Source organism: Podarcis muralis, chromosome 14, assembly GCF_964188315.1.
Source record: "Podarcis muralis chromosome 14, rPodMur119.hap1.1, whole genome shotgun sequence".
In the NCBI taxonomy this organism is placed as follows: Eukaryota; Metazoa; Chordata; class Lepidosauria; order Squamata; family Lacertidae; genus Podarcis; species Podarcis muralis.
In genome coordinates this window covers 39,182,930-39,210,532 of record NC_135668.1, presented here as the reverse complement: position 1 = coordinate 39,210,532, position 27,603 = coordinate 39,182,930, and the positions used below count along the sequence as shown (strand labels likewise).

At 46.2% G+C, this 27,603-nt stretch overlaps 1 protein-coding gene across 2 annotated transcripts; it reads right to left on the bottom strand.

Moving 5' to 3' along the window:
- Positions 1 to 168: 168 nt before the first annotated feature.
- On the bottom strand, positions 169 to 27,603 carry LOC114584422 (uncharacterized). Of its 2 annotated transcripts, XM_028706278.2 has the most exons (14): positions 27,001 to 27,598; positions 22,750 to 23,785; positions 22,158 to 22,377; positions 21,168 to 21,325; positions 18,640 to 18,741; positions 17,198 to 17,395; positions 15,701 to 16,251; positions 13,723 to 14,026; positions 11,327 to 11,528; positions 9,899 to 10,029; positions 9,008 to 9,118; positions 6,810 to 7,007; positions 6,095 to 6,188; positions 169 to 2,529 (listed from the first exon to the last, which is right to left on the bottom strand). In XM_028706278.2, the coding sequence occupies exons 2-14, from the start codon at positions 23,624 to 23,626 to the stop codon at positions 2,466 to 2,468; spliced, it is 3,210 nt and encodes a 1,069-aa protein (XP_028562111.2). In that variant the 5' UTR covers positions 23,627 to 23,785; positions 27,001 to 27,598; the 3' UTR covers positions 169 to 2,465. The 2 variants fall into 2 exon arrangements, with proteins under 2 accessions (XP_028562111.2, XP_028562113.2); XM_028706280.2 differs by lacking the exon at positions 6,810 to 7,007 and having other exon boundaries at positions 27,001 to 27,603.

The window sequence follows — 27,603 nt, the reverse complement described above, 5'->3', positions numbered from 1 at the left end:
AAAATTACTATTTTTTTAATATAAACTTCACATTGCAATAAGTTAAATAAATCAAAAAGTGAAGACAGATTACAATGAGTGTTAAATTAATGTGGCTAGATTAGATATTTTCCCATGTTGGTTTTTTTTAAAAAAATTGCCATTCCAGAAAATACAGGAAGATTTGGCTACAAGTTGTAGAACAGTGTTTTATAAGTTTGGATCAAAACATACATAAAAGCATAATGTTCATAATTGTTATACAGAGAGGTTTTATTTTTGCACAGTTCAGAAATGTAAATACACCTGTTTTGGTTTCATTGCACCTCCAGCAATGTGTGTTTGGATTGTCTTCACATTTCTGACTTCTGTTTTTAACCAGATTTTTCTTGGGAAGCCGTTCTGTACTTACCTGCGTTCTTGGAAACACAACAGGAACCTCACTTTCCCCTCGCTCTTGTCAATATAACTTACTGTGCCCTTAAGCAAAAAGGCACATGTTTTTGTCTAAGGCTTCTTCACCTTAATAAAACAGCACAAAGAAACTTAAGAGAGATTTTTACTGCCCAAAGCCAAATACCACTGCATCATAGGGGTGTAGTAAAATGCCACAAAACAAATCCACATGCATCAAAAGGGCATGTAAGGCTGCAGTCTTATACACAATTAACCTGAGCACAATATCTATGGGGCACCACATAACACTACCTCTGCCCTAAATGGGAGCCTATGCAGTTGGGCTACCTCTGGTTCTAATAACACTGGTACATTCTATTTACCCCCCACCCCAAGCTCCTGTAGGGACAACACAAATAATAAAGAGCAGCGCTTGCTCTTTGCAGTATGCATGATGCCCAAGCATGTGGAACAGGGTGCCACTGGGACCCAAACAACCCCCTCCCCTGCCAAAATTATTATGGGAAGAAGTGTCCTTTTGTAGCCCATAGACTGCTTGTGTAAGCTTGGTTGTTGTGCCCACAACAATGGTTTCTGTGGTTTGTAAATGCGCCCGTAGGTCCAAAAATGTGGCCATCGCAGTACTGAAGTTAAAAGGTAAAGGGACCCCTGACCACTAGGTCCAGTCGTGGCCGACTCTGGGGTTGCGGCGCTCATCTCGCTTTATTGGCTGAGGGAACCGGCGTACAGCTTCCGGGTCACGTGGCCAGCATGACTAAGCCGCTTCTGGCGAACCAGAGCAGCGCACGGAAACGCCGTTTACCTTCCCGTAAGAGCGGTACCTATTTATCTACTTGCACTTTGACGTGCTTCCGAACTGCTAGGTTGGCAGGAGCTGGGACAGAGCAACGGGAGCTCACCCCGTCGCGGGGATTCGAACCACCAACCTTCTGATCGGCAACCCACAGCGCCACCCGCGTCCATCAGTGAAGTTAGTCGTTACTGAACCAGCAGAATGTTTCTGCAGCATAATAAACACCAGGTGCTGTAGTGGGGGGGTGACCAGCAGAGGGCAGTAGCTGATCAAAACACAGGACCCTCGCTCTCTCCAGTCCCATGTGCGAATACAAGCACCATATAAAATCTTGAAGATACAAACAAACAAACAGGAAAACACTGGTGCAAACTAGTGGCTCAAAAGGGGCCTATACAGAGCAGGGAATTATGGAGGTAAAGAAAAGGGATGGAGGAGTGTTTGCCAAGTGTCCAAACTCATCTTTGGTTTGCTTCTAGGGGAGAATGAAATGTTGCAACAGATAAACCCTTTCCTAAGGGTTTTTTGCCTCTGACTCAGCCATGGGAAGCTGCCTATCAAGACAGATCATTAGGCCATCTAGTTCACTACTGTCTACACTGGCAGGCAGTGACTCTCCAGGATTTCAGGCAGGGGGCTCGCCCAGCCCTAACTGGAGATGCCAGGGATTGAACCTGGGACGTTCTGCATGCTAAGATGTGCTCTACCACTGACCCACAGCCCTTGCCATATACAAAATCAAACTCTCTGCCCATCTAGCCCAGTACTTTCCACTCTTGACTGGCAGCAGCCCTCCAGGTTCTTGGCAGATGCCTTTCACAGCACCTAATCTTTTGTCCTTTTAAACGGAAGATGCCATTGGTTCTAGCGCCACCTACTGTTGGCCCTCCCTACCTTGTGCCTTACCAGTCCCAATGGGGACCAGCCACCGCTGAAAGAGAATTATAACCCTGCATACACAAAACAAAGCAAAATCAAGGCTGTGCACTATGAAAATCTGCAAAATACCCCCCTCCACACCAGATACACAAGAGCAGTGGGGAGACAAAGCAGAAAATGTCCTGGAAACACAAGTTTCATGCATCTCCCAGTAAGGATGGGAAGTAAACAAACAACAACAATAAATAAACCCAGGGCTTTCAAACGTCCAATATTACATTCTTGGTCCGTGTGTGCAATTGCTGGACAACCAGCACAGCTGCTTTTCAGAGGTTTTTGCTGCTTCTCATCAGTTACAGAAATAGCTTTTTCCTGGTGAAGGCTGTTCCCAGGAGAGTCAGAAGTCTGCCATAAACTCACAGCGGTCATTCAGCTCAATGGTGGTGTAATTCTGAGGCCGTCTGGGGAGGAGGGGAAACACACACAGACACCAGAGGAAATAAGTTAAAGGAAAGTGGCATGACTTTTATTTGTTTAATCGGACGGGGAAGCGACGCAAAGCAACCGTTAATTGCATTGCTTCGCATACAGTGCTTTCATTATTGCAAACCAGAACATTTTGTAACAAGGCTATGCATTTAGAAAAATACTTTCCTGGTTTTTGCTTACAGAGTCTGAACACACTGTAGATTCCAAACGGGTGGGGGTGTCAGTACAGCATGGAATTTATTCTTAGAATCAGAAAACTGTAGAGTTAGAAGGGACTCCAAGAGTAATCTAATCCAACCCCCTGCAACTCAGGGTCTTGTTCCTGAATTATAGAACAGGACCAGCTCAATGTATGAAGGGGGCCTAGTAAGCACCCCTATGTCTGCACAGATCCAAATATCAGCAGGCAGCCCTTTTTTTCCTCCTGTTTGTTTATGGCTGGAAGTGGGGGCAGATGGGAGGGCTTGCTGCTAAAGAAGGATGCCACTGATGTTAGCTCAATGATAGAGCCTCTGCCTTGCATGCAGAAGGTCCCAGGTTCAATCCCTGGCATCTCCAGGTAAGACTAGGAGAGAGCACTGCTTGAAACCCTGGAGAGCGGCTGCCATCATTGCAGAGACAATACTGAGTTAGATGGAGTCGATAGAAGGCAGCTTCCCATGTCTGTCTGATGAGCATCAGGCAGCCACCCATATGTTGTGGGACCACAACTCCCATCATCACCCCTGGCCTTTGGCCATGCTGGTTGGGGCTGATGGGAGCTGGAGTCCAGCTACATCTGCAGAACATCACATTCGCAACCTCTGCATTCCCCATTTGGGCACAAAAATCACGATGTCTGTTGCATGCACCAAAAGCAGCAGGGTGGGGGGGATGTGTCGGGAAGGGCCGCTTTGCAGCTGCTTAAGGGTGGTGCCTGCTGATGCTGAACTTGAGGCAAGGACCAAGGCTGAGCAAGAGAATGAGAGCATTGCGGTGGAGAATTGGGGAAGTCAGTTCGTTGCACAAGAGCATCAAATCCACTTTAATTGCACAACCTGCATTTGCCGGTATGTGATTTGAATCCACCCCCAAGCAGCAGCAATCTGGAAGCATCTCCAATGGGATGCCAATGGGAGGATTTTACTGTTGCTATTTGCCGTGCAGATGCATCTATTTTTCCCCACACCTGCATTCCCCCCCCCCCCCGTTGATAGCAGAGGAGGAAAGAGTTAAACCTTCCCTCCTGCAGCATTGTGGTCCCTATTTGGATCAACACAAACAGAGTGTTGTGCCCAATGTTAGTCCTACTCAGAGTAGACCCATTAAAAATGTTTATTATACCCCCCCTTTCATCCTAAGGTCCCAGGGTGGGTTACAACATTAAAACACAAGATTAAAAACAGTCTAAAACAAGTTCCAAACATAAAAAAGAAAGTGGCTTCTAAAACTATACACCTCAAGTGTCAAAAGCCGGGGGTAAAGAGATGCCTTGTCAGCATTCACCAGAAGCTGCACAATGAAGGTGCCAGACACACCTCTGTGGGGAGGGAGTTCCACAGCTTAGGGGCCACCACAGAGAAGGCCCTCTCCCGCACTGCCGCCTCAGCACCTGAGAGGGTCTGTAGGGAAGGAGGTGGTTCTTCAGATATTTGAGGCCTGAGTCATTTAGTCATTAAGACATAGTCCACTTATTATCATTAATTTCAGTGGGCCGACTCTGAGGAGGACTTAGTTGGATATACCCCAGAGCTTCAATTTCTTTAAAGACAAATGGACACCTGATATCACTTCAAGCATTGGATTTAAAGTAATGTAGAGTTAGTCCCTTATACCCAGAAAGCTTTAAAGCATTCCTGAAACAAGCTGAGTAGAAGGAGACTTGTCATGCTAGAGTCTGAAAAACCCTACTGTAGACAGACAAAATAAAGCAACACAGCAAAAACAGACACACAAAGGGGTGGAGGAAACGGGAACTTGAGTTGTGGGGAAGCTTGTTGAAAAGCCCCTTTGGGTTTTTTAAGCTTAGTTAAAACATTTTAAGCAGCTACTGGAACATGCTTGAATTTCCAAGTGAAGAAGCGGAAAGTTGCATGAAGCAAAATGGGGTGGGGGGAGGACCATTAGGACGGATTCTGCGTAATGCACACAAACTTCCCTTGTAAATTCACATAAAGAGAACCCTACCATAAAGGAGTGTGACATTATAACTAACTGAGGCTAACACGTTTGTTAGGGGAACTGTAAAACAAACACACTCTGTACTCCTGAGGAATTAGTTTGTAACAGAGTACATGGAGAACACAGAGTGCTTTGTTTCACGTTTTTAAGCAAAACATGTTAGGCTTAATAAGTTACAATTTATTGCACTGAAGATTTGAGGAACTCTTCTTGTTCCTTCTTAGCTGATTCTTCTTTTTTCTCCCTCCTTTTCTTTCACAAACAGCTAGACAATGGCTGCCTCTGGATGGTCATATCTCAGCTTATGTGCCCTTGCATTCAAGAGACCTCCTGTTTTCTCCAAACCAAGAAACTATGGTTACCACCTTCAGAACAAGCCAGGATCTTAGATCAACTTCTAACCATGGTTTAAACTCCTGGCTTGCTCTGAAGCTAGGAACCATTGTTTCCTGAAGAATCAGGAAACAATGGCCAATTGGAGACTTCTGCATTGCGTTCACGTGTGCCACAAAGGAAGGAGAGAAGAGGCTACATTCCAGGGGCACACGGCTTATACAGATCATTAGACATTAACATAGTAGGTCTAATGTAAATTTATCTTTGCTATTACAGTGGTGCCCCGCAAGACGAATGCCTCGCAAGACGAAAAACCCGCTAGACGAAAGGGTTTTCCGTTTTTCGATGCGCTTCGCAAGACGATTTTCCCTATGGGCTTGCTTCGCAAGACGGAAACGTCTTGCGAGTCTTGCGATTTTTTCCGCTTTCCCCCCCTTTTTCTAAGCCGCTAAGCCGCTAATAGCCTTTTAGCTACTAAGCCGCTAAGCCTTTAATAGCCGCTAAGCCGCTAAACCGCTAATAGCGCTAATCCGCTAATCCGCTAATAGGGTTGCTTCGCAAGACGAAAAAACCGCTAGACGAAGAGACTCGCGGAACGGATTATTTTCGTCTTGCGAGGCACCACTGTATTATTTTACTGCTTTTATACAGCAACTCCACTTTCTGGATGGCTCACTAAGCCAAAAAATGAAAATTGTAATGCAACATTAAAATATAGTATAAAATGATAAGAACTAAATCATATGGGAAAGCAATTTTAAATTAATTTTTTAATTGAGCCTGCCTCAATTTCATGGCTTTCCGGTGCCAGGAAGAATGAGTGCCAATTACCCACTTTTACAGTCCATAATTCACCCTTCTAGGTGGTCTCTAGTTGATCTCCCAAGCACTAGGAGAGCAGACGGGTAGGAGGGCTGTGTATGGCAGAGTAAGAACTGCAGTGGAGTTTCAGTCTGGTTTGTTAGACCCTCCAAAATATTCAGGGGGCTCAGGCAAAGGCTGGCACACAAACCAGAAAGCAGAACTGCCGTTGCTCCTTACCTTTTGATGCAATAGAAAGCTGTTCCAGCTAAGAGAAGTACAAGAAAGATGGACCCCACAACAATGAGAGCAATCTCCCAGGCTTGAAATGAAGCTAAGAAAAAAAAGAAAAGGAGGGGGAATCATTATTATCAGTCTGTCTTGGTGATCTCCCTACAGCTTTGGAGATAGCTTTCTAGAGGCAGGTTCAAGAGACAGGTTCAATTTCAGGCATCTCAACAGAGCGCCACTGCCGAACAGTGCAGACATTACTGCCTCCGCTAAAAAATGTATTTATTAAAGGTTTGTAAACAATAAAATGATTCAAACCCAACATAATCTTTACCTTTACATACATAAAGGTAAAGTACACATATAAATTTATATATTTAATATATTTTCCTGCTACACCACAATGATCACTAAGCAACACGACCTACAGGTGAATTTACATCCTCATTGTCATTTGGTGCATGCAGGTTGGAGAGAATCTACACAGAATAGATGTTATTCTTTCCAAAGTATGCAATGAGGATAAACTGTTCATCTATGTATCTTCCCTCCCACCCACCTCCGCCTCCCAACATATTTGGAATGTTTTGGTTGTTTTGTATTAGTTAGCTTGTTTTAATGTTCTGTCAGTATTATTTAATTTTAAAGTCAAACAAAATAATTTGGGCGCCTCTCATGTTGCCACTTCCTCGCAGCCATTTGGGCCGTTTCCCCATCCACTCACCCTCAGACCTCTGCGCTGTTTTCCCCAGAGATGCACATGCAGCATTCGCTTTGAGGGGCTTCCCGTCCACGGCAAAGGGGTGGGGACTTGTGGAAAAGTGAGAATGCCACTGAACGAGGCGCTGACGCTGCTCAGGTGACCTGGCCCACACCTGGCCAAAGACTTTCAGGGTGGAATTAAGGCAGGTGTACGTAACCCCTATATGGAAAGACAAAAAAGAGGAGTGGGGGTCTGGTTCAGTTCAGAAGTACCAAAGAGAGAGGGGGGGGGGTTATATAGCATCAAACCAAACCTAGGATAGGGCTGTAACAGAAAGACAAGGTTGTGCGAAAGAGGAGTGTCTACAGATACAGTGGTACCTTGGGTTACATACGCTTCAGGTTACATTTGCTTCAGGTTACAGACTCCGCTAACCCAGAAATAGTACCTCAGATTAAGAACTTTGCTTCAGGATGAGAACAGAAATTGCGGGGCAGCGGCGCAACGGCAGTGGGAGGCCTCATTAGCTAAAGTAGTACCTCAGGTTAAGAACAGTTTCAGGTTAAGAACGGACCTCCGGAACGTATTAAGTTCTTAACCCGAGGTACCACTGTATATATAAACACCAAGATCCTTTGCCCCTGCTTCACTCCTGTTACCTTCACTCTTCAGATTTTTATTTTATTTATTTTTACACCTTTCTTCTAAGGAGTTCTATTTTTATCTTCACCATTTTTACCCTCACAACAACCCTGGGAGGTAGGTTAAACTGAGAGATGTTGGGTTGGCTCAAAATCACCTGGTGAGTGTCATGGCTGAGTGGGGATTCAAACCCTGGTCTCCCATGTCCTAGTCAAGCATTACACCACACTAGCTCTCAATATTTCATATTTCAGTAAGTTGCATGGTTTATTAGATATGAGCTGTTGCTGTTACATTTCTATCCCACTTCCACTCCCCCAAAGAGCTCAAGGTAGCATACACGGCCCTCTCTTTCTCTCAAATTTTATCTTCACAACAACCCTGTGAGGTAGCCTAGGCTGCGAGACAGTCGCTGACTGAAGATAATTAAGCAAGCTTCATGGCTGAGGGGATTTGGACCCTGGTCTCCCAGGCCCTAGGGACGCGGGTGGCGCTGTGGGTAAAACCTCAGTGCCTAGGACTTGCCGATCGTATGGTCGGCGGTTCAAATCCCCGCAGCGGGGTGGGCTCCTGTCGTTCGGTCCCAGCTCCTGCCCACCTAGCAGTTCAAAAGCACCCCTAAGTGCAAGTAGATAAATAGGTACCGCTTTATAGCGGGAAGGTAAACGGCGTTTCCGTGCGCTGCGCTGGTGCTGGCTCGCCAGAGCAGCTTCGTCACGCTGGCCACGTGACCCGGAAGTGTCTTCGGACAGCGCTGGCTCCCGGCCTCTTAAGCGAGATGAGCACACAACCCCAGAGTCGGTCACAACTGGCCCGTACGGGCAGGGGTACCTTTACCTTTACTTTACCTCCCAGGCCCTAGTCCAACACTTCTAACCACTACTTTACACTGGCTCCAGGTGACTTGTATACCTGCCTCCATTGTAATTCTGATGGGCTGTCTGCTTTTTTTGGTCTGTTTAAAGCGCCATTTGTACAACCGGAGCTGCATCTGCACCATACATTTAAAGCACTTGAACTGCTCCCCCCCCAAAGCATTCTGGGAATTGTAGTTTGCTAAGGGTGCAAAGCATTGTTAGGCGACCCTAAAATACTGAAGCTGAAAAGAGCAGCATAAAACACTTCAGCCCAGCAAACCAAACCACAAAATCAAATGTATCACAATTCTTTTAAATAAATAAATGAATAATAATAAAAAAAACAATTTAAAGTAGCAGTATCAATTTAAAATCCATCTGACATTCTTTACCCAAAGGTAGATTTAAATACAAAAGTCTATTAAGCCTCCTCTAAAAGAAAGCAGGGAGGAAAACAAAAACACCTCTCAAAGTAAATATGTGAAAATTATTTATACAAGGGAAGGGGAACCGGTGGCCCTCCAGAGGTTGCTGAACTATAACTCCCATAAGCCCCGCAAGCAGGACCAGGGATGATGGGAGTTGAAGTTCATCAGGAGGGCTAAGGGTTCCCCACACCTGTCTCATATAAACTTTGTGAGCTGCAGCAACAGCCGTCCGCACTAGGCAGCTAACAAATCTTAAGTTCCTATGAAAGTTTGATGACGTTTTGACACAGACCGTGTAGGTAGCATTGGCAGATGCCACAGAAGCAGCTCTCCTCCATGGATCTCACTAATGCTTGCTGGAGACTTGCCAACATCTGTGGGTTCTGAGGCCACATGGAACAATCTGCCGGGAGGAGGAGGAGGAATTAAGAGATATTGAGCCAATCCCCTTTGCAACAATGTGGTTCATGCAAAACACACAGCAGAGGGCCAATGCTCTTTTCTTTACTTTTCTTTTTAAAAAATCAATTTTTAAAACAAATATTTATTTATTAAACGTTTCTAAGGTGAAAATTAAAAATTAAACAAATGTTATGAACATAACAGACGTAGGACAGCTCAATACAGCAGTCTTAACATTTCCCTCCCCCTTTATGTTTTCTTTACAGGGTTTCTTTACAAAGTTTTTTATTCATCGTCACAACCACCTTGAGAGGTGGGTTAAGCTGAGAGGTAACAACTGGCCCAAGGTCACCCAGTAAGCTTCATGGTTGAGTGGGGATTTGAACCCTGGTCCCCCATGCCCTAGTGCAGGGGTCCGTAAACTTTTTCAGCAAGGGGCCGGTCCACTGTCCCTCAGATCTTGTGGGGGACCGGACTATTTTTTTTTTGGGGGGGGGGGATGAACAAATTCCTATGCCCCACAAATAACCCAGAGATGCAAAAGGACACATTCTACTCATGTAAAAACAAGCTGATTCCCAGACCATCCGAGGGCCAGATTTAGAAGGCGATTGGGCCGGATCCGGCCCCCAGGCCTTAGTTTGCCTATCCATGCCCTAGTGTGACACTGTGGCCACATTGGCTCTCCAGAATACACTGCCTGTTCTTTTGTTTGGAGGTCAGCAGCATCCTAAATCACCTTTCCACTCTCACAAGAAAAAAAAAGATAAGTTTCTCTTACTGGGGGTCAGCAGGCAGATTTCAAGATTCAGGAAGAGAGATTCCTGTGGGCAGTGATTCTCCGAGGCAGGAGTGGGGTCAGAGACTGCATAGATTTTGTCGCAGGAGGGACAGCGACTCAAGGACAGCGGTCTGCAAAGGAAACAGAAAATCAACGAGAGTTCCCCGTGGGATTTCAAAAACATATACATTTATTTCAACTTGGCATCAATTTATTGCATATGTTAAAGAAAAACAACACAATCAACAACCTTCCCCCTTCTACTTCATAAAATCATAGATCTGTAGATTTCGAAGGGACCTCGAGGGCCATCTAGTCCAACCCCCTGCAATGCAGGAATCAAAGCTAAAGAACCCCTGACATATGGCCATACAACCTCTGCTTGTTATTCGAATCCATTGGTTCGGATCCTACCTTCTGGAGCAGCAGGAAACAAGCTTGGCCCATCTCCTGTGTGACAGCCCTTCCCATACTGAAGATGGCTACCATACCACCTCTCATTCTTCTCTTCTCCAGGCAAAGCATATCAAACTCCCTTGTTTTCCAGACACTTTATCATCTTGGTTACCTTCCTCTGTACCCTTTGCCGCTTGTCAATATCCTTCTTTAACTGCGGTGCCCAGAATTAGACACAAAAAGAAGTCACCTGGAAGTGATCCTAGCTTCCTTTTCCATGAAAAGTGACTTCTTGTTACATGCCAACCAGAGGCTAGGGGTTGGAACAAACATTCAGGAATTGTGGAAAAGGAAATGAATTCTGGCTGTGCAGGGGGAGGGTAGGACTGCCTGCAAGCCTGAGGATTTGTGTGGGGTCCTTTCTGCTCATGCATGTAGTGGTAAACCATGGTAAACACAGCCATACTCTCTCCTCTTGTCCTTCTTTAAGTCTGTCTCTCTCCAGGTCCACAATTCCTCTTTATGATCAGCACCTCATTTTGGCTCTTTATTGTTAAGAGGTAAAGCTAACTTCACATGCTAACCAATTGGAGGTCCCATAGATAGCATGATGAAGTCACAACAGGATGCTGCCAATTATATTTTGATATACAGTGGTACTTCTGGTTACATATTTAATTCGTTCCGGAGGTCCATTCTTAACCTGAAACTGTTCTTAACCTGAGGTACCACTTTAGATAATGGGGCCTCCCACTGCCACCGCCGTGCGATTTCTGTTCTCATCCTGAGGTAAAGTTCTTAACCCGAGGTACTACTTCCGGGTTAGCGGAGTCTGTAACCCGAAGTGTTTGTAACCCGAGGTACCACTGTACAATAATGTCAGAAAGCAAGTTCTGAATAATGACTCGGTAGAGCCTTTTGCCCCTGTTCACAGCCCTTCCCCATAGCCAAAAGGAAGAGAGGACACTTTTTTAAAAAAATTTTTTTGAAAGAGCACTCCCAATATTGGGATAGAAATGCAATAAACCTCACCTGCCTCCTTCCCTAGATACAAAGTGGATCGGTTCAGAAAGACGAGGATGAGCTTGGCTTGCACCCGTCTCCCATGTATAAACTGCAACATCTTTGAGGTGCTCCTCCATAGTGCCATTAAGAGCATGCCTGGAGAGTGCCACAGAATGGGTCACTTCTTGCAAGGAGGGATTGCTCCAAACAGAGGGCATCACTCGTTGCTCTGGAAACACAGGTGGTATAAACACAGTCAAAACCAAGGAATGTGTGAGTCTTCTCCTTCCTGCTTCTTGACAACTGAAGAGTTAGGTGGAGAAGCTGTGGCTCTCCAGATGTTCAAAATGGCCTCTACCCGTTGGCCAACACGCATCTCTAGCTTGCAAAGTATGCCACCACATCCACACGTGCATGAGAGATGAGAAAGGGTCATAGTGAAGTGTTCTATCCCTGGCATCTCCTGGTAGGACTGGGAAAAGACTCTTGTCCAAAACCCTGGAGAGCCGTTGCCAGTTTTTGACAATGTTGAGCTAGAGGGACCAACGATCTGACTCAATACAGTCAAATCTCAGTTTCCGAACGCTTCCACTTTGGAACGTTTGAGCTCCCGAACGCTGAAAACCTGGAAGTAAGTGTTCCGGTTTCCAAAGGTTTTTTGGAAGCCAAATGTCCGACGCAGCTTCCGCTTGAGTGCAGGAAGCTCCTGCAACCAATCGGAAGCCACACCTCGGTTGTCGAACATTTTGGAAGCAGAACGGGCTTCCGGAACGGAACACGTTTGACAGCCGAGGTTTGACTGTATAAGGCAGATTCCTAAGTGTGAGGAAGGCCTCATCTGCCCTCTACATTTAAAGCACCATCATAGCACTTTACACAGCCACAACTTCCTCCAAAGAATCTTGGGAATTTAGTTTGTTAAGGGTGCTGAGAAAGGCTAGGAGTCCCCTATTCCCCTCACACAGAGCTGCAACTCCCAGAGTGGCTTAACAATAAATTACCCCTCTTAAGGAACTCTGTGAGGGAAATAGGGGTCTCCTAACAGCACTCTTTAGGGACGCGGGTGGCGCTGTGGGTAAAAGCCTCAGCGCCTAGGGCTTGCCGATCGAAAGGTCGGCGGTTCGAATCCCCGCGGCGGGGTGCGCTCCCGTTGCTCGGTCCCAGCGCCTGCCAACCTAGCAGTTCGAAAGCACCCCCGGGTGCAAGTAGATAAATAGGGATCGCTTACTGGCGGGAAGGTAAACGGCGTTTCCGTGTGCTGCGCTGGCTCGCCAGATGCAGCTTGTCACGCTGGCCACATGACCCGGAAGTGTCTGCGGACAGCGCTGGCCCCCGGCCTCTTAAGTGAGATGGGCGCACAACCCTAGAGTCGGACACGACTGGCCCGTACGGGCAGGGGTACCTTTACCTTTACCTTAACAGCACTCTTTACAAACTACAGTTCCCAGGATTCTCTGGAAGGAAGTCATGGCTGCTAAAGTGGTACAATGCTGCTTTAAATATATAGCGCAGATGGGCCCAATGTCTCTCACACAGCAGGGGGGTTCGTTAATAACATTTCCCAGCAGGGTGAATGGTATGGATCTTTCTGTGCAATCCACACTTCCTGTGCAATTCACATGCGCTCCTCTACAGCCCGAGATTGCAACCTGGTAAATCAGCTGCCAAGGTTTTGGGCTGTGTGTGATAAAGGGGCGCATTAAGCTTTTCAATTTGTGGAAGCTGAGCAGAAAAAGGTTATCTGTGTGTCAACAAGCTCGGGGGACAGCGGGGAGGCGCAGTGCCACCATCCCGCTGTTCCTCGACCTGGTTTGAAGGCTGGTGCTGGGGAGAAGCGCGCTTCTCCCCAGCGCCAGCCCCACAAGCTCGGGGGACAGCGGGGAGGCGGAGCGCCGCCATCCCGCTGTTCCCCGACCTGGTTTGGATTCCCCGACCTGGTTTTGGTGGGGAAATAAAGGGGGGGGGGAATTCCCTTTATTTCCCCCCCAAAAAACTAGGTGCTTCCTATGGGCTGGTGCGTCCTATGGGACAAGAAATACGGTAATTTGCACTTCTCAAATAAATATGCAAACCAAAACACACTTGTCTTCCAAAACCCACACTTCTCCAATTTTTGCAATATACTCTTGTAAAGTGTGGACAGTTTTCAGCAACTTAGGGGAAAGCGTACATAAAAATGACTATAGTAGTGAAATCATACAAAAATGAATTATGGGAAACTGCTTAGGGGGGAAATGTATATTAGTTAACATTGCATAGAATAATGTGCTTATTAGGAGGTATCTTCACTAAAATGTGGCTGAATTAAAATCTGCAGATTGCTTCAGAAATGTGGAGAAATGAATTTAAGGTTGGGGAAAAAATGAGAAAGTGACAGAAGCTTGAACTGACAAATTCATCCACCCCTAGGGTCAATGTCATACCGTGAGGCTTGATAGTCTTGGACTGTCCTTCTGGCAAGATGAGGAACAAACCATTGCTTCCAAATGTGCCTTGCAGATGAATAGTGCTGTATGGTATGGCATTGTGCCCGGAAAAGAACATCAACGTGTACCCTTTCAAGCTGACACCAGGATTCCCTTTCAGCTCAATGAATCGGTACAGAATGGTGTGGTTGGCCATGCCCAGTTCATTGATTACGACTGAGTGGTTCTGGGCCGTTTGCTCTGTGGAATTTGAGCCAGGAGGTGGGCAAGCATTTTCCTGGGAAGGAGTCATTTCTGTCACCTGCAGGAGAAACCCACAAAGACTTGCTAGGCCTGAAATATTACATATTCTAATAACGTTTCTAACCTCTGTGCATTTGGTTTTAAAACAGACTTTGGTTGTAAGTTGCTTTTGGAAAGGAAAAGCGACTGATACATTGAATAAATGATAATGAAAGAATAAGTCAAGGTGTAGAGCGGGGCTTCCCAATCTGTGGTCCATGAGCGTCATTCATTCATAGAGAAAAGGGCTTATTGATGGCTATTGGGTAGTTAGAGGCAGCAATGTTTCTGCTGCTGGAAACCAGAGGAGGGCAGAGTGTTATTGTGCTTGAATCCTGTTCATTGGTGTCCCACAGGCATCTGGTTGGCCACTGTGAGGACAGGATGCCAGACTAGATGGGCCATTGGCCTGACCCAACATTCTTTTCTTGTGTTCTTATGCTAGGTGGCCTGTGGCATATCCATATTAAACACTCATATTGGTTTTTTAAAAATTGCATTTTAATTGCTTCTTTTATTTCTTATATTGTATTACTCTCTGAATTACAGGGAATTCAAACTGCCATACAATCAAATACAATATCAGAAAGAAAAGAAGCAATAAAAATACAAAATAAAAATCATGTTAGATCTAGAACAGCGTTTTACAATTACTGCAATGGGCAGAAAAATCATGAAGTGGTCTACCAAGATGATAATAAATTCTTAAGTGGTGTGTGGAGAAAGAAGGTTGGAAACCACAGCTGTAGGGATAAAGTATCTTGGAGGTCAGGAATAATGGGAGTTGCAGTCCAGCAGTCCAGGGGTATATTGGCTACCCCTGGTTTTAGGTAGATGGGATATGACTGGAGAAGGTAAAAGGTAAAGGGACCCCTGACCATTAGGTCCAGTCGTGACCGACTCTGGGGTTGCAGCGCTCATCTCGCTTTATTGGCCGAGGGAGCCGGCGTACAGCTTCTGGGTCATGTGGCCAGCATGACTAAGCTGCTACTGGCGAACCAGAGCAGCACACAGAAACACCGTTCACCTTCCCGCCGGAGCGGTACCTATTTATCTACTTGCACTTTGACGTGCTTTCGAACTGCTAGGTTGGCAGGAGCAGGGACTGAGCAACGGGAGCTCATCCCGTCGCAGGGATTCGAACCGCCGACCTTCTGATCGGCAAGTCCTAGGCTCTGTGGTTTAACCCACAGTGCCACCCACGTCCCTTATGACTGGAGAAACCCAGGTTCAAATCCCCACTCAAGAATGAAGCTCACTGGACAACTTTGGCTTGTAGGGAGGATAAAATGGGGGGTGGGCTTAAGGCATATTTGCTGTCTTAAGCTTGCTGGAGGAAAGAAGGGAGTCTACAGCTAAGGTTTCTCATGCAAAAGATCCCAAAGTTTAACCCCCAACATTTCCAGATTGGGCTGGAAAACATTCCTATCTGAAAGAGACAGCATTTGCCAGGCACTGCCAACCAGTGAAGAGCAGCCTTTGGCAACGTGGTGCCTTCCAGATGTTTGGGATTTGGCTCAGGCCGATGAGAACGGTAGCCCAAAACATCTGGAGGGCACCAGGTTGGCAAAGGCTGGTGCAGAGTCCACCCTGCTGCCAACAACACTGAACTAGAGAGAGCAATGGCACATGTCAGCTTCCAGCGTTACACCTGAGGGCTCCTTCTGGCCAAAGCCAGCATCCTGCCACTTACCTGGAAGCTGCTGTGGTCTCTCGGCCGCAGGCTGTAACATCGGCTGAGGGACTCGTCTTGGCTGCTGTGAGAATCATCTTCAAGCAGGACCCTCTGGCCTGGGGCAAGAACAGCAAGCAGCTTGTCGGCGTTGTCTGAGCCCCGGGCCTTGTAGATGAGGGCATCCACCAGCCCCACATTGGTTAGGGGCATGTTCATTTTGTAGGTGGCGTTGGGATTGCTGCGGTAGAGAGCCACAGCGTCCAGTCCGTTCTGGATGGTATTGTCAGGCAGGACAATCTGGGGCTTGGGGGTCACCCCAGTGCTACCCACCAGGAAGTAGCCTCGTTCATCAGTCCTGTAGCCCGACAGATTTATCACCTTGTAAGCCAAGTTGTTCTTCCCATTGTAAAGCACAAGCCAGTAGCCCTGGAGAGCAAACGGTGCTTCCCCGGGATAGAAGAGCTCAATGTATTCAGTGTCCTCTCGGCCTCCTGGGTTGTCTGAATTCACTTCGTTGATAAGCAGCTCAGTCAAGGGAGTCGCTTCGGTTGTCCTTTCCGGCACGACCACTTTAAAGAGCAAAGTCACATCACACTGAACATGTAGAGGTGTTTTTTTTTTAAGAGAAGTAGCAGGATCATGCCAACCCCACCCCCCTTTGCTGGTTTCTGGACCACAACAAATGCCTGGCGATTCCAATCCTTGGGGTTTGGCCCTGTTTTTTCGAGGGGGACTCTGTTTTCACCATCAGAGGCCATTCTCCAAGTGCTTTCTCCGAGAAAGGTTAGGAGGATGGCAACACTAGAAATGGCCTCCTTGGTGGTGGCTCCCTGTTTATAGAATGTTCCCTGTAGGAAAATATGCCTGGCACAATGATTGTCTGGTTTCAGACACCAGGCTGAATCATTTCTGTTGACCCAGGCCTTTGGTTATTAATTGGGAGCGTAGTGAGGTATGGGTTTTTGACCTGCTTTAGCGCTCATATTTTAGTGGGGTTTTTCCGTTTATACATTTGGTGGGGGGAGGTGAGCATGTTTAGATATTGTGTTTTATTGTTGTTTCCTACAGGGTTTAAATGATTTTTAATGCTGTTAGGTCACTCTGGGGCATTCCTCCCTGTGTGAAAAGCGACAAATAAATAAAATAAACAAGCAGCCTTACAGTTGGCATTGCTCAGGAATTCTAAGAAACCAAAAACCACTTATTAAAACCAGTGCAGTTTTGAAAGAGTCAGCCCGCCATCTTGATTCAAAATGGCGTCCAACTGCATCCAAACATAGACAAAAAGCTGCTCCTCAACCTCAGCAACCATCATACCAAAATTCCAAAATATATAGTAGATAAATAAATATAACTAAAATAAGGAGGGAAATACACTCTTCACGCGATTTAAAAAGATATTTTCCTTTGCGGGGAATTACCCCTTTCAAAGCTGAACCCTAGCAAAGCCTGGCTTTCCCTAATGCATCATTGCCCAGCCGTACAGCACCCATGTGCCTGGCGTTTCATCATTACCTGGAGGCCCGTCTGTCATGTTAGCATCTCTCAAGCAAGCCTTCACCGCCGTTCCATTCCATTTCCCAAAGTGCAGCACCTCCTTGCTCTCAATGAGAAGCGAGAAGGCCTTCAGCAGGCTGCTGAGTTGCTCTGTCGACCTGGCAGCCAGGAAAGCAGTGAAAACCAGTTGTGGGCCCTGACAGGCTACAGCAGGATCTGAGGAGAAAAGAAAACCAAAAATGGAAATAACCTTCAGGCTACAGCCCTGTATTTCCACAATGTCCTCGGAACTTTCTAAAACTGGTATATCTTCATTCAGGACTTGCCTAATGGGACTGCGCTCCACAATGGTGGAGCCACCACCAAAAGGGCTAGGCTAATATCAAAATGGGATCCAGAACTGTGGGGCCACCACCACAAATGCCATGTTCTGTGCGCTCAATAGCCTAAGTACTTTGGGAGGTTGGTGCCTCAAGAGGGCTTCAGAAGTAGATCTTAAGGTACAGGCAGGCTGTTATGAATGAGACAGTCCTTAACAACATAAGAAGGGCCTGCTGGTTCAGGCCAAGGGCCCATCTAGTCCAGCATCCTGTTCTCACAGTGGCCAACCAGATTCCTGTGGGAAACCAGCAAGCAGGATTCTTGCCCAAGATCACTCTCTCCTCCTGTGGTTTCCAGTAACAAACATTCAAAAGCATTGCTGCCTCCAACTGTGGAGGCAGAGCAGAGCCATAATAGTTAGTAGCCATTGATAGGTTTTTCCATCATGAATTTGTCTCCTCATGTAGCCGGTCATTTTAAGATGGGTGTATTGATGGCTTCTGTATTCTTAATGTGAGCTGATGAATGTTTTTCACTCTTTGCTTTCTTTTTCCTTCTCTTTTCTTTCTTTGTTAAATTTTATTTTTTTAAAAAATACACCCAAAATGTGTACATAGTACACACACGAAAATGCTGCTGAATTTCTGAAAGCACGTCTAAAAAATAAATAAATTGCAAAATGATGAGTAAATGTAGAGAGTAAACTTAAGATAGTTCCCTGTGAAGAGGGATTTCTTGTAAAACCAGTCTGAATAGTGTAGCTCTGTGAGGGGAAAGGGGCTCTCCTAGCAACTCTCAGCACCCTTAACAAGCCACAGTTCCCACGATTCTTTCAGGGCAGCCATGACTGTTTAAAGTGGTATCATAGTGCTCTAAATGAATGGTGTGAATGTGGCCCTAACTGAATAAACTGTGCAAAGGGGAAATGGTAGCAATGTTAGGGGCCTCCTGGTTTGGGGGCCCTGACAGATGCCCAAACTTACCACCCCCTGGAGACGGCTCTTGTTTGACCCTTTGTCCTGCCACTCCCCTGTTCCTCTTTAAAATGTTTTTTTTTTAAAGTAAGTAAGTAAGTAAGTAAGTAAATAAATAAGCTCATATAGACCAAAGCCCAGACTTATATATTACAGGCAATTTACCTTTGAAATAAGCAGGAGATACTCCACAGTTGCATCGTTTATCCAGGACTTGGGACAAAAACATCTGCACCTTGCTTTTCTCCAGGGACTCTTCCTGACAATCTTAGGAAACGCAAGACAACATTGCAGCATGGGACAGATGCACATATGTGTAAGATGCAGCGATAAAAACTGCTAGCATGGTTGCAAAGCTAAGCAGGGTCCAGTACTGTTTCAAATTGGATGGGAGACCACATGTTGAGATTCTTGCATTGCAGGGAGTTTGAGTAGATGACCCTCGAGACTCCCTTCCAACTCAGCAATTCTATGATTAGCTTTTCCTTTTTTCTACATATACTGCTTGTTTAAAGGGTTGTATCCAGTGGAGGCAAACAAGACACTGCCCTACCAACCACAGTCTGCCCCTCCCTTCCTGCCTTGTTCTTGCAACCTGCCTGTCAGTCTCCTCCTCCTTACTCTCACTGTTGCCTCTTACAGAACTCAGCGGGAATAAAGATGGCTGCAGAACTAGAATTGGTTGGCTCCGTCATTGGCTCTGGCACCCGCCACCTACTTTTGGGCTCCCAACTTCCTATTGCAAATATCCAGACAACCAGCTTTATTCATTTCTTCTTGTGAACGTACCATCCCATGCCACCCTTTGTTAGGTTTAGTTTTCATGAGTTTGTCTCATGACGTTCTACTTGGTTATTTGGGTTATATGGATAAAATTCAATAAAAAATATTGGAGGGAGGGTGCGTGCCAGTTCCACAGATGCAAGCAGCTGAGATCAAAACATACATAGCCCTTCTCCCCCTCCCCTTACAATCACCCATTTTACTTTACAACAACCCTGAAGAGAGGCCTTTTGTGTAGCTTAGGCTGAGATGGTGGCCAGCTCAAGGTCGATGAGGGAGTTCATCACCTGAGTGGGGATTTGAATGTGAATCTCCCAGGTCCATAGTCTGAGACTCTAACCACTGCACCATTCTGCCTTTCTGGCACAGAAATATGGGTTCTTAAACCACAGAGCCTAGGGCTTGCCAATCAGAAGGTCGGTGGTTCGAATCCCCGCGATGGGATGAGCTCCTGTTGATCGGTCCCTGCAACTGCCAACCTAGCAGTTTGAAAGGCATGTCAAAGTGCAAGTACAGTGGTGCCTTGCAAGACGAAATTAATTCGTTCCGCGAGTTTTGTCGTCTTGCGATTTTTTTCGTCTTGCGAAGCACAGTGTCGGAAAAGTTTTGGAAAAGCTTCAAAAATCACCAAAGTCTTCAAAAACCTCAAAAAAGGCTACCAGACCGCGTGCTATGAGTTGTTCCTCGAAGTCAAGTCGCAACTGTATTAACGGTGTTAAGAAAAAGGAAACAAACTTGCAAGACGTTTCTGTCTTGCAAAGCAAGCCCATAGGGAAAATCGTCTTGCGAAGCAGCTCAAAAAACAAAAAACCCTTTCGTCTTGCGAGTTTTCCGTCTTGTGAGGCATTCGTCTTGCGAGGTACCACTGTAGATAAATAGGTACCGCTCCGGCGGGAAGGTAAACGGCGTTTCCATGCGCTGCTCTGGTTCGCCAGAAGCAGCTTAGTCATGCTGGCCACATGACTGTACGCGGGCTCCCTCGGCCAATAAAGCAAGATGAGTGCCACACCCCAGAGTCGGCCACGACTGGACCTAATGGTCAGGGGTCCCTTTACCTTTTTCTTTTTAATCAATGCTAACATCTGCACCAAGATTCTTGCAGCTTTAAAACAAGAACACCAACACTGTCAACCTGGAGGCTGTAACTTCAAGAGTTACTAAAGATTATGTTCAATTGATTGTTGTTGTACATATATGTGTGCATGCTTATTAATAAAATACCTGTTCTAAATTGCTACAATGATTTGGGACTTCATACAGAAGACAACAAAAAACTGATCAACGTTGTACATGTATGCGTAAGGTAAAGGTAAAGGTACCCCTGCCCGTATGGGCCAGTCTTGCCAGACTCTGGGGTTGTGCGCCCATCTCACTCAAGAGGCCGGGGGCCAGCGCTGTCCGCAGACACTTCCGGGTCACGTGGCCAGCGTGACATTGCTGCTCTGGCAAGCCAGAGCCGCACACAGAAACACCGTTTACCTTCCCGCTGGTAAGCGGTCCCTATTTATCTACTTGCACCCGGGGGTGCTTTCGAACTGCTAGGTTGGCAGGCGCTGGGACCGAGCAACGGGAGTGCACCCCACCGCGGGGATTCGAACCGCCGACCTTTCGATCGGCAAGTCCTAGGCACTGAGGCTTTTACCCACAGCGCCACCCGCGTCCCCATGTATGCGTACTCGCCTATTAATAAGATATCTGTTGGGAATTACTACATTGAATTTGGATTTTCATATGGAAGACAACACAGTCAGGAAGGTGTGGTTGGGGGGGGGTGAGTTTTGTGGGCCAAATAAGGACAACTGCCTGATTCAGGCTAGAAATTCCCAACCCCTGCCATACAGCCATTACGCTGAGATCCCAAAGTAACTGATCTGCACTGCTTTGATTGATCTGGAGGCTGCAGCACCCACCTGCAACTTGAAGGCAGAAGGAAATGGTTTGCCCAAAGCGTCTCTTGGGACAGTCATTGAATTGCCCAGGCGTGGGCTTGCCGAGAGCATAAACGGAGGGATCCCGGGCGACGGAGCAACAGGCACAGCGGTTCACAGATGTATCATTTTGCTGAGACCTGATGGAGATTAACAGGGTGAAAAGCTGAGTGACTAATCTTACGCTATAGACTGCGGCCTAAATCATTTCATGCTTTAAACACTAGTGTGAGCACCTTAAATTGGGCTTGGAAATGAACTGGCAACCAATAGATAGTTGTCTCAAATTAAGCCCTATACAGTTAGTTCTACTGAATTTAAGCAGCTTAAGTTAGTTGCATCCACAGATTTCAATGGGTCTACTCTGAGGAGGTCAAGCATTAGATACAACCCAAAGTAAATAGATCACTTTATGCAAGATATCCCTCACTTGCATGTTTGTAGCTGGGCTGCCTTGCCACCCTTGGGCTCCTTTGGGACTGACTCCAGCTACAAAAGCTGAGGCTGTTGAACAGATTCTTGGGCCGGAGTATTGTTCACGGGAGGTTGAGAGAGCTTGTTGCTGTTATTGATATTACTGTTGTATCTTTAGTTTTAGATCTTATGATTTACGTGGAAATCGTTTCCATTTGGTTATGTACTTTTTGATGCGTTTTATTTATTGTTTATGACTTCTGTTATGTTTGTAATTATGTAAATCTTGTCATGTTGTAAGCTGCCTTGAACATAGTTTCAACTATGGAAAGGCAGCATACAAATAAAATGATGTTGATAATTATATATTTCTGAACTTTTCTTGATTTTATTGTTTTGTCTTTGAGGGGTTTTTCTTACAATCCAGCAGTGCATAGAGTTATGAAATAATATAAATTCAATAAATAAAATAGCTGCATGGAATCTGGCCCTGCGGTGTGGTGGGCTCCCTCACTGGAAAGGAAGGCCACAGAAATTGCCTGCCCTTCTTTTTCTCACCTCTCTCTTGCATGAAAGAGGGGCTTCCCAGGAGTCAAGACATCCTGCAGCTTCAAATCGGCACTTTCAGCTGTAGAGTACACCAAGGCATCCAGGAGGTCTGTTGCTGACACAGCAGCTCCCACAGCAAAGCTGGCAGGGGTCCCTCTGTACAGGGCAACAGCATTGGCACCTGCCCTGAGGAGGGGTCTTCTGGTGTTCTGGGGGAATGGCAGGTCAACTGGAGGTCAAAGCAAGAGAAGAAAAACGAGGGTTTATTCCTATTAAAACAACCTGTTAATCAGCCCAAGGAAACACCCACATGGACACACAATGCCATATTGCTAGAGACGGTGCTCAGATTTATCTTGCATTCCTTTTGCTTTCCAACGGACTACAACTCCCATCATCCCTAGCTAGCAAGATCAGTGGTCATGGGATGATGGGAATTGTAGTCCACAAACACCTGGAGACCCAAACTTGGGAAACCCTGGTCTGGACAATACTAAACTAGATGGCCCAATGGCTTGACTTGGTATAAGACATCTTGCTACACATTCCACCCTTGGTATGTGAGAGGATGCGAACACCATGAGCAGCAGCCCAGCCCTACCTGAGGAGTTGAACTGGCCTGGGCCAAGGAGAAGCAGCCCATCAGGGGATGTCTTGCCATGCACCTCCATCACAAAGTAAATCTCTTGGGTGCTCCCCTCAATCAACACCAGTACCAAGCCATCTACTTGAGTTGAAGGACGGCCTTGTAGCTCAACAAACTCAAACTCTCCAGGGGACGACACAATGTTAACCTCATTGATCAACACGGCCGATTCGTTCAGCTGAGAAAAAGGGATGCAGTGGTTATCCATGGCTGGGGTAGGCGCACCCACTTGGAAGAACCAATGAGAATCTGTCCCTTGGCATCTCTCCAGTGCCTCATCTGTGGTCCTGAAGAAAGGGTCCTCCAGGAAAGGCTCCACACCTGGGGTCAGAACACGGACCAGCTCATCCGCTCTGTCACTCATTTTAGACTTATGGACCAAAGCATCCACCAGCCCTTCGTTGGTGACGGTCATTCCCTCATGCAGCTTCTTTGTCCCAAAATAGAGCGCAATAGCATCTGGCCCGTTCTGGATTGTGTTGTTAGGCAGGATCACCGATGGCTTCGGAATGACCGTAGAGGACCCCAAGAGGAAGAAGCCTTCGTTATTGGTGGAAAAGCCCCCAAGATCCTGGACTTTGTAGGCCATATTGCCCTTGCCATTGTAAAAGACCAAGGAGTAGCCATCTAGAGGGGTCTGCTGGCCACTTGTGTGATACAACTCCACATACTCCAAGGTGTCGATCCCTGGGTTATCTGCATTGACCTCATTAATGCGGAGCATATGCTCTGCCTTCTGTTTCTTAGGGTTCTCAGTGAGGCTCAGAGAACCCACCTCATGCAGCAAGAAGCACACACAGAACAGAGATGCCAGTAATAGGCCAGGACCCATGACTACAGAGGCTACCAGCTCTCCAGGGAGGAGAAGGGTGTGGTCCACTTTCCAAGAGAGCTGAGCAGGATGGAGGAGAAAATGGCAAGAAGAAGTTTGACTCAGTTTGACAGCAGAGCCTCTCAGTCGTGACTAGCTGAAGATGTCATCATCCTGAATCTAAAGGGGAGAGAAAGAGGAAAACACAAAGATGGTGGTGAGGAACACAATGCTTCTCTTTAGTTTTAATTTTTGCAAAAGGAAAAGGTTGTATGCCACTGCCAAGTTAGGTGTTACTTGTCAAGTAAGGTCAAGGTCAAGGGACCCCTGACCATTAGGTCCAGTCATGACCGACTCTGGTTTTGCGGCGCTCATCTTGCTTTACTGGCCAAGGGAGCCGGCATACAGCTTCTGGGTCATGTGGCCAGCATGACTAAGCCGCTTCTGGCGAACCAGAGCAGTGCACGGAAATGCCGTTTACCTTCCCACCAGAGTGGTACCTATTTATCTACTTGCACTTTGACGTGCTTTCGAACTGCTAGGTTGGCAGGAGCAGGGACCGAGCAACGGGAACTCACCCCGTCGTGGTAATTCGAACCGCCGACCTTCTGATCGGCAAGTCCTAGGCTCTGTGGTTTAACCCACAGCACCACCCACGTCCCACTACTTGTCAAGTAGGCATGGAAAATTAAATCACTTTCTGATTCTCTCACTTTTCTCATTTTCTCAGTCCCCAGATTTCCACATCAGTTTGTACATCATTATTTTTCTAAAGGTTCTCATGAAAATTTATCATGATTTCAGTCATAGCTGTCAACATTTCCCTTTTTTTAAAGGGAAATTCCCTTATTCCGAATAGGATTCCTCGCAAGAAAAGGGAAAAGTTGACAGCTATGGATTTCAGTACGGATTTCCTGTAATGTGCAGGTTTTTGTGTGCCATTTTCTCTAACATCCACGCTTCTGCAAATCAATTACCTCTAATAGAATATGTTTGACAACAACTGGAGACCCAGGGCTGGATAACATTTCCCTAGTATGTGTGGAACTTTGTACATTACTTGTGGCTGGAGAACTGCATTGTAAAATTTGGGAAAGCACAAATTTTGAAGGATAGTTGTTTTTGCTTTGCCTGTTTCAGAAAGTGCAAATATTGTAAGCTCGCTTTCAAATGCCAAACTAAATCGAATCCACACACACACACACCAACTACTGCTACTTCACGTTAGGCATCATTGCCTAACACCACAAACAAAAATGATCTGATGCAGCAGTCATGAAAGGTGCTACGTTGGAAAATGCAACGTAAATGGAAAATATCTCCACCAAATGGAACATAAAAAGAGAGCCATGTAAAGGGAGCTTAGTGAAGCCTTCAAGTCAAAGGTTCTCTATGACAGTGTGTTTTACATTGAAAAGGGGTGTTCCATCAGCCACACTGAACCACAAACAACTGAAGAGGCATGACAGCTTGGCTCCGACAGCTGTTGACCTTTTTATTAAGAGCTGATCTGAATCTAATTAAGCCTTTTCTTTTTTTTAAGAGAGAAAGCGTTTCGGAAAGAGAGGAACATGTTTATGTGGTGTGCTTCAAATCACTCTTCTCACTTTGTCTGTTGTGGGTAACACAACCCACTGAATATTTTGGAAACTTGTAATCACAAAGGGTACATATTCCCTAGCACCTATAAAACCAGAATTAAAAATACTTCAGATTTTCCTGCATGCCCAGTTTTTTGCACATGTAAGCCTAGAATTCTGTAATGTTATATAACAAGGCTAGAAAGCTGCCTTGCATGAGCTACTAATAAGGAAATACACAACTTTGATTTTACTCCTGCCTTAGGCAAGCTCTTCTCTATCTCTCAGCCTACCGCTCCCTCCAAAATTGAGATCATTATATTGATCTACCTTACAAGGTTGTTGTAAGGGTTACAAAATTGTATTCTTTATTTAAAAGCATTTACATACCACTTAGTATTTCCAAAATCTCTAAGCGGTGTACAGTGCAAAAAACAAACAATATGTCATTAAAACAAAAGCAAAAAGAAAACCTAAAATCAGCAGAACAGCATACTGTATAGGCAAAAAAAGGTAAAGGACCCCTGGATGGTTAAGTCCAGTCAAAGGTGACTATGGGGTGTGGCGCTCATCTCGCATTAGGCCGAGCAAGTCAGTGATTGTCCAAAGACAGCTTTCCAGGTCACGTGGCCAGCATGACTAAATCGCTTCTGGCACAACAGAATACCATGACGGAAACCAGAGTGCACAGAAACGCCGTTTACCTTCCCGCCACAGGGGTACCTATTTATCTATTGCACTGGTGTGCTTTCAAACTGCTAGGTTGGCAGAAGTTGCGACAGGATCTCACCCTTTCGCACAGATTTGAACCATTGACCTTCTGATCAGCAAGTCCAAGAGGCTCAGTGGTTTAGTCCACAGTGCCACCCGCATCCCTTATAACAGCATACAGAACAAAAACAAAAAACCTCCAGAGAATGCATAAAACACAGTGCAGTCTTGTGGGTTTGGGAAAGCCTGGGCAAAAAGATACATTTCCCAAAGACATCTGAAATAACTGATGGCTGCTGCTTCACATATGAGAGAGGGGAAGGCATTGCCGGGGGTGGGCCCCCAAGTAGCAATATTCTAGATAATCGAAGCTATTTTATAAAATGCTGCCTATGCTAAAAAGATGCTGTCTAGAGTATCAAAATGCAAAACTGTAACCAGTGGAGATATTATTCTGCTTCTCTGACCGGCAGGGAAGAAAAATAGTAGAAAAATCATTGGCAGTGGGACAATTTCAGTTCGCACTAAGCCAGGACGGTTAAGCAGCTAAGAGTGTCAAACTAGGACTGGGAAGACCCAGGTTCCAATTCTCCCCCAGCCATGGAAATCATTGGGTCAGCCTTGGGCCAGTCACGTCTCTCAGCTAAGATGTGTCAAGCAGGGTATGAATCTGCCCCTAATGAAGCCGTGCTGATGTGAACAACTGGTGGAAGGTTGGGAGGTGGGGAAAAACCGGCAAGGTATGAAGGCGAGGAACAACTTCACTGAGCTCTAAGGCCCTAACGTGAGCACACACCCTGTTAATGCAGTTTTAAAACATTCAGTGAGCTGGACATAGTTCCCATTAAAATCAATGCGAAAAAAGTCAGCTATCAAGCCGCACGGATTTTCAGAAATTCAACGAACTTCCAAGTGGCTCAGATCCGCTCCTCCGGGTTTTTTTCCAGCAAAGAGAGGTTTTTACACATCCAAGTAAAGCGGTTTTGTTTTTCACTCGGCCTGAGTTGAGAAACTGGGTTGTGTGGTTTTGCAACGCCAGGCAACCCACGAGAAGCTGCCCACCCCAAACCTGGACAAATTTCACGACTCCCTCTGCTCACTTACCTCCTCGAGGAGGGGGACCCAGTCCTCTCCGCAACCCGACCCGATTCATTCAAGGCTTGGCAAAAGCGCGATCAGATTTCAAGCAACACTTTTTTCTGTCTTTCTTTTCAAAAATCGCACCTACCCCCCACCCTGCGCGCTTTGCAAGAGGAAACACGACGCTTGCAAAAAAGCGTTTCTCTCTCTCTCTCTCTCTCTCTCTCTCTCTCTCTCTCTCTCTCTCTCTCTCTTTACGAAAAACGGGGCGAAACGAAAGAAGTCTCTACTGTATATACTTTTTGGGGTGGGGAGGGGACGTGAACCAATATGTTGCGGTTCTCGCTGGATCCTCCTCTGACTTTATAAACACGCGGTTCTCTTCTCGCGCTTACTCATTCGCCAGCCACTCAGCCCCAGCCTAGCTTTGCAAAATCGCCCATCTCTTAGATCCCGGTCAGTCCTCCTCTCCCCTTGCAAAAGAGGACTTTTCTCATCCAAATGAACCAAGAAAAGGGGACAGGGTCGGGTGCCTAACAGTGGCTTCTCCAGTCTCCTCCTCTTTCCTTCTGTAAATTGATCAGGGGGTCTAATTCACTCCAGGAGGAAAGGTTTGTGGATTTTAAG

Coding starts and splice junctions, on each gene's coding strand:
- LOC114584422 (XM_028706278.2), bottom strand. CDS start 23,626: ATGGGTCCTGGCCTATTACTGGCATCTCTGTTCTGTGTGTGCTTCTTG. Junction 9,119..9,898: donor AATCTGCCTGCTGACCCCCA/GTAAGAGAAACT, acceptor TCCTCCCGGCAG/ATTGTTCCATGTGGCCTCAG. Junction 2,530..6,094: donor GCTTTCTATTGCATCAAAAG/GTAAGGAGCAAC, acceptor CCTCCTCCCCAG/ACGGCCTCAGAATTACACCA.